Here is a 6,642-nt window from a genome sequence, read left to right on the forward strand (position 1 = left end):
CCCATTATCAATACCAGGGTATGATGAGCAGGCTGTGAAGGCCATTGATTGAGATTTGATTTTTGATAAAGTTTTTATGCTGGACTAGCATGCATGCTTCCTAAAGCCAATGACTGGGCCGTTCTACCGTGAGCAGTTCGTGAAGTAGTTGGATGAACACGGCAGTGACCTCGGCCGCCCTCTAGACTTATACTGCCCCTGCTGGCACCAGTTGCGTGGTGTCTGCTCTCGTCTGCCTCAGTATTACCATGTCGCCGAAGCCTTTTACTTTTCCCTGTGTCACTTCCATAACTTTCCTTGGCGACGAACCGGGTGCATGCGACGCGTATTTCGACCATCATCACCCGCACGGTGGTAAACTATTGAGGTTATTCGCGCCTCCTAGCACTTTCTCGTGCTTTCTTCAAGAGAGGTCACGGCTAGGGTTGAAACAGGTGGACAAGCTGCGTCCTCTCTCCTCTCTCTCGCCCCCCCCTCTCTCTCTCTCTCTCTCTCTCTCTCTCTCTCTCTCTGTCTGTCTGTCGATCTCTCTCCTCCTCCTCCTCCTCTCTCTCTTGCCTTTTCCAACTGATCTCGCCTCCCCGCCTGTCCAATGCCTGGCGGTCCGGCGAGCCTGCCATCCACGCACGCATTACGGCGAGCGGCCAGGCCGGCCAGCCCCAGCCCCGAGAACCGTTTGAATTTAAAGGGTGATGGCGCCCGCAGAGCGGCCGTTGGCTCTGAATGGCTTGGGAGATGGTGCCAGGGCCCTGCCAGCGGGGAGTTATCTCCTCCGACCTCCCAGGGGCCGATCCGGGCTGGGGCGACGCCGTGCAGGACCGGGAATGGAGCGATGTGCCGGCCGGTGCCCGACGTGCGCAGGAAAACGGGCCGCTTTTTGAGCCGGATACTCTGCGAAGCGCTGTGATGTGGCGGCTTGATATAGATCGGACACTCTGCAAAGCGCCGCTTGATGTAGTGGCTTGATATATATCGGATGCTCCGCGAAGCGCCGCTTGATGTAGCGGCTTGATATAGATCGGATGCTCAGCGCGGAATCGCCCGTAACCTCCCAGCCGGATGAACAGCATTGGATGACGGTGGGTGACGGTTGCGCATTTGAGTTATTCGCTCGGTGCAGATGCGTCTCGCTGGTAGCCGTCTTTCATGGATATGTGTTGACGACGCCTGCTTTATTCCAAAGGCAACCGTGTTTAACGGTGCGATACGAAAAAGGAGACCCTTTGAATTGAAGATAAGCGTGTTCGACGATCCTGCGTTACTGCTGTGATAGATTGGCATACCTATCAGCACCAACCCACTTATAAATCAATTATGCTTGCTTCACATTTTATTTCGCCTGAAAAACATCATACGAAGTCAAAACCAGCAAAACGCTATCAAAACAATAGCTCGTCATCACAGACATGGGCCGGCGCCCGCACCGTCGGCGGGGCTCCCGAAAGACGGCACAGGCAGAGTACAGCTGTTGACGCGAGATCGTCCGGGTTTGTAGCCTGGTGTCCGGTCGGGTTGGGACCGGTGCGGTCGTTGGTACGTCGCTGGTACGAGATCTCTGGGCGTTACAATCTGGCCAAGGCTGCGCGCGGGGTCCTCCGCAGGCTCCGGCCGACCCCTCTACGTTAAGGCGCAGGCATCGGTCACAAACAGAACATGACAGGGCCCCTATACAAGCCGGCACACGGGTCCAGCCTTACCCCACTGTCGCGGCAGCTCTGCTCTGACGCCACTGGACGCCGAGCGCAAGCCGCGTCACTGGCGCCTAGCCTCGGCATGCACATAGTCACCTGCGCTGCCCAGTCGCAGAGAAAGGCACCGGTATCACATGTCTGACCGCGGGCTACGTCCCACGGTCGGGGTCACGATCCCTGACCTCTGACCTCGCCGAAGCTCGACGACAAACAGCCAGGTGCGGCCACCGCGGAGCCAACGACACGGTATCACGAGGTCAGCAGCGGCGACTGCTGAGATCGCTCGCGAGGCTCGCCTTCCAGCCCCGCTCGGCTTCCACTGGGACCATTCCGCCGCCTGTCCAAACCGGATCAACACGGTGGAGCCAACGAGAATCCTGTCGGTGTCAGTGTGACACCGTTCGGTCGACGCCGATCACCGCTGGGTGAGATGGACCGACGCCAGGGTCGCCGTCGGGGCTAGACCGGCCCTGACGACTCGGACCGGTGCGCTGTCCGGACCTGGCGCTCCGCGGCCGGGCCGACTAAGCCAGCGGCGACGGCCGCTCCGTCCCAGCCGCTCCGTCGGCGGCGGGCAGCCGCGCTTCCGCGGCCCCTGACCGCTCCCGAGCGCTGGACAGCTTGGCGCTGCGGCCTTCGCACGGCGAGAAGGCCGACGGACGCTTCCGGCTCCGCAGAAAGTCTGAAACAGGCCACACGGCGTCGGTCAGCTGGTGGTCATAGCTGTCCGTCCACCCATCTGCCACTCCGCCGCGTGCGCCGGTGAGCGCACGCGGCGTTCTTGCGATAGTGGCCAAGGCGCAGAATAATTGTATCCGTAGATATGAACGGCACCTCTGAGTGTGCGGAATACGATGTAGCAGTTTTCTCAACGCGACGTGCAGTGCCGGTGCGTGTTGTGCATTAATTTTTGGACCTTGAAGAGCAGCATCCGTACTCTCAGTCTGAACCGCGCCCCAGCAGATCTCCGGAACGTTGTTCAACATTGGGGCACATAAATAGCCACCAGCCATCAATAGCCATCTGCAAGCACAGCGCAGTGCGGGATGTAAGCAGGCACCAAAATTCCTGCCGATCCAAACAGTGTTGGTCGGCCTCGCTGGTATGCAAATAAACAAGTAAATAAACAGAGCCCGCCTCAGCGCCGGCTGTGGCTGGCGGCGCGTGGTGGCGCCCGTCCGCGAGTCGTGAAGGCCACTCCGACCTTTTTTACCGCTGCCCTGGGAAACCGGACCCGCACGGGCGCGATGACAGGCCGGCCGCCCGGCCGTGGGGCAGCCCGGCCGCCCCACCTGGCGCCTCGGGCCCGCCCGAGCGGTGGCAGCGGCCGGCGGCGCCGCCGCCCAGTCGGATCAGTTTCCTCCGTGTTTTGCTTTGGTCCCAGCTGTGGCACCCCTGACCTAGTTGTCTCGCAGGCCAGGCGAAGTTTCCTCTGAAGAAGTCAGCTGATTTCGTGGAGCGGCCGTAGACGACGGCCGCTCCACGGTCGTAGCCCCGGCGCACGTGACAGCCGCAGACAATGTTTACAGGGAGGAAAAGGTCACGTGCTGCTCAGGCTTCGCAGGCAGACAGACCGCAAACAGGTAAACGTGTGACTTTTGAAGTATTCCTAGCCACCTTGCTCCAAGGTTCGACAGTGAGGACGCAGATGACACATATTTGACCATCTGCGGTATGGTTGGGTAATGACCAAAGACGGCTGAACAGCTGAGATACAGACGAGTGGCAACCGTCGCACACTGCCTGGAAGACATGGCTCACTCTCTGACATATAAAAATGGGCCACAAATGCAGGCTGTAGAGAGCATGGCTAGTTGACTGCATACAGTAACACAATAACGTGCTCCTTGCTTACTGCTCGACTTTTAGCGTCATTGCAAGAGCAAAAATTAAAAAGGACTGGACCTAAAGAGATATAAAATTCACTGCTTTCACTGTCGCGAGCCCCCCCCCCCCCCTCCCCCCTCCCCACCCTGTCACACCAGCGCGCTATGCCCGTCGGGTTTTCGTTCACGTGAAAACCGTGCCGAAGCGTAACACAGGTTTTACGCTTCGGACACAGGGAAGTGCAGTTCGGAATTGATGCGTTCCTTATTCCCGTGTAAATCACGGAAGCGCGTCGAAAGCGCTTACTGTGCTTCTACCGCAACATGGAGCACAGGGCTAAATCTGAGCCGACAGTCAGCGACTGTGATTCCACTGTACTTCACAGCGGGTCACCTCGCTCATCTCCTCCCCGTTCCCATATCGGATGACCACAGTCCAGTGTGAATGTACGTCACTGTGTTACGTTTCGGGGCGAGTCAAGCGGCAGCACCATTGCATCATCGCATGCCGACGAGGCGGCCCAGCTCCCCCCCCCCCCCCCCCGCCCCCTGCTGACCGGCCTGCCGCGCTGCCACCGTGTTACGCGCCACATCACGTGACCGTGACGTCACGGCGCGGCCAGCTGGCCGCGCGGCGGCCGCCCCGCCTGGGCCGAGTGCGGCCGGCCGTGTTTATGTGAGCGATCCGGGCCGGCCACCGTCGGAGGCGGGGTGGCGGCCACGGCGGCCGCCGTAACACGCCCTCCTGAGCTCGCACGCCTCGGGCGGTCTGCCCGAGTCTGAGTCTGGCCGAGTCTGAGCTCGCACGCCTCGGGCGGTCTGCCCGAGTCTGGGTCTGCCCGAGTCTGTCTGCCGGTCTGGTCGCCTCGGGAGGCGAGCGCCCGGAACGCCACAGCGCCAGCGGCCGGCAGGTCTCAGACGGCCCCAGCTCGGGGATCGTCCCGGTATACCGCAGACGGCCACCGCTGGAGGCCGTCACGCCTTTTCACATCATTTGGTCCAGTCCCGTCCACGTGGTGTCGTCATAACGCCGAGCCATGCAGTGTCTGGGGAAACCACTGGCCGTCCATGCGCGGTGATGGCACGCTCTGATCTGGACTCGAGGCATGTGGATGTACAGCTGGATAGATCTGTGCAATTAAAGTAGACGCGGCTAGATGCGGGATATTGGAAACGCGGGTTGAAATGGGAAAGATCAATACCAACCAAATAATATTAAAACAGCCGCCCACAATACACATCAAGATGTCACAAAAGGCTCGTTGCTTTACAATCTTCCTCTAAAGGGCCACAGCTAAGCAGCATACGTTCAGAAAGAGATCCGCCTTGTCGACAAAAGCTATTCGAGACAATTGTCGGAACGAAGGATTTGCGTGACGCAAAACATTATGTGCCTTCACTATCACAATTATCCACGTGTTCGTAACGTTACACCAATCAAAGCAGGATAAGCTTCACTAAAAACTGCTGAGAGGATTAACACAGCAGATATTTGGGTTATAACCTCACACTAAAGCGTCTCTGTGTTCAAAGCTGAATTTCAGAAGCATTATGGCAGGTCACATCGGCGGTGGGACGGGCCGCCTGCTGTGAAGAATAATAGAATTCCCCAAATACGCTTCAACATTATACCTAACTGTGTGCTAATACCCAAATGGCCAGCGTGCCCTGAAGTCAACCCGCACAGATGTGGCCTCAAAACATGATAAAAATGACCATTAATTTCTTGCGAAGGCCTATGTCACCGTGCCCCCATTACTCATGGCTCCTGGAAATCTGGCGCCATGCGGTCCCGTTATGACCTACAGGCCACGACGCCTGTTTTTAACTGCGGGCAGAGCCAGCCGGGACAGCCTGCTGGGAACAGGCGGTCTGCTGGCCGGCTCTGGCTCTGCTGGCTCGGAACAGGAGAGATCGCATGCGACAGCAGAACGCGGATATACTGGCTGCACGCCTGACCTGGCATCCAGCATTTACAACTCAAGGGAAGGGAGGGAGGAGGGGGGAAGGTGACATGGTGCGTCAGTGGACGGGAGGCGGGCTGGAGTTTACATCGGGATGACAGATCGGATGCGGGGCTGAAGGCCGCGTTCAAAACACGCCACGGGTGATGACGAATCGCGACATGCTCGCCACTAGCTGGACTGCTGTACCCGTCCGCCACGCTCACCTGTAATGGCAGTCTGTTGCACGGCGGCTTCGGAGTGTAGCGCGGCCGGTGACCAGGCCTGCTCGGCGTGGCGCGGCGCCTCCTCCAACGAGGGCACGCCGCCGGCGTCCGACCTCCTCCGCGGGATGATCTCGGACGGCGCCCGCGGCGCGCCCACCCTAGGCCGCACAACGTCGGCGGCGAACCGCAGCTCGGCCGGCTCGGCGCCGAACACGGCCGGGCTGGGCGCGGTCGGGGTCGGCGAGCTGGGCCTAGGCACAGGCTCGGGCCGCGGCCGTGCCGCGCCCGCCGGCCCCACCCGCTCCCACACGAAGTGACCACCCTCCAGCGGCAGCATCAGGTCGAAGTCGAAGTTGTAGCGACTGCGGTCGGCGGCGCGACACGCGGCGTGCTCCTCCTTGACGAACTGGTTCAGCAGCTGGCTGTCGGCCGGCTCGGAGAGACAGCGACGCGCCGGCGTGCCCCCAAACGCGGCCAGTCGGCAGCGGCGCGTCTGGCGCGCCAGGGCCGGCGCCATCCGCCACAGGTCACCGTCGGCCGCCGCCACATTGCCGCCCATGCCCGGCGGGCACAGCATCGGCGCCAGGTCGCCGCTTCACACACACGCGCCGGTCAGAGGCCCGTGGGCAGGACCCTGCGACAGCTGACTGGGCTTAGCTCGGTCGCCTAGCCCACTCTCACTTGCCGCAGCGGCGCGAGAACGCTGAGCCGCGGCCGTACGCCCTCTTCCAACGACCTCCACGCCGCCGCTTTCCGAGTACTACTGTCGGGAACGCCCGCTGATGAGGTCCACTGGCCGAGTTCCCGCGTCCGGCCGCCTCCGCCAATCAGGGCGCTCGCGGCTGGGACAGCAACCAATCAGCGTCCAGGCAGCTTGGCCTGCCAGCTGCGGCGCGACGCGTATGACTGATAGTGAGTTTTCTCGTGAGCATTGATTGCGTCATGCCTGCAGGAG

General features: G+C 60.7%; 1 protein-coding gene across 1 annotated transcript; it reads right to left on the reverse strand.

Annotated features, from left to right (window-relative positions):
- Nucleotides 1-1,322: 1,322 nt before the first annotated feature.
- LOC119091928 (translation initiation factor IF-2) lies at nucleotides 1,323-6,436 on the reverse strand. The gene is made up of 2 exons (XM_037214856.1): nucleotides 5,688-6,436; nucleotides 1,323-2,373 (listed from the first exon to the last, which is right to left on the reverse strand). Exons 1-2 carry the CDS (start codon nucleotides 6,262-6,264, stop codon nucleotides 2,216-2,218), a joined length of 735 nt encoding a protein of 244 aa, XP_037070751.1. The 5' UTR covers nucleotides 6,265-6,436; the 3' UTR covers nucleotides 1,323-2,215.
- Between the last annotated feature and the right edge of the window lie 206 nt (nucleotides 6,437-6,642).

The sequence above is a fragment of the Pollicipes pollicipes genome, unplaced genomic scaffold (assembly GCF_011947565.3).
Source record: "Pollicipes pollicipes isolate AB1234 unplaced genomic scaffold, Ppol_2.1 Scaffold_3447;HRSCAF=4054_pilon_pilon_pilon, whole genome shotgun sequence".
NCBI lineage: Eukaryota > Metazoa > Arthropoda > Thecostraca > Pollicipedomorpha > Pollicipedidae > Pollicipes > Pollicipes pollicipes.

Coding starts and splice junctions, on each gene's coding strand:
- LOC119091928 (XM_037214856.1), bottom strand. CDS start 6,264: ATGCTGTGCCCGCCGGGCATGGGCGGCAATGTGGCGGCGGCCGACGGT. Junction 2,374..5,687: donor GCAACAGACTGCCATTACAG/GTGAGCGTGGCG, acceptor GGCCTGTTTCAG/ACTTTCTGCGGAGCCGGAAG.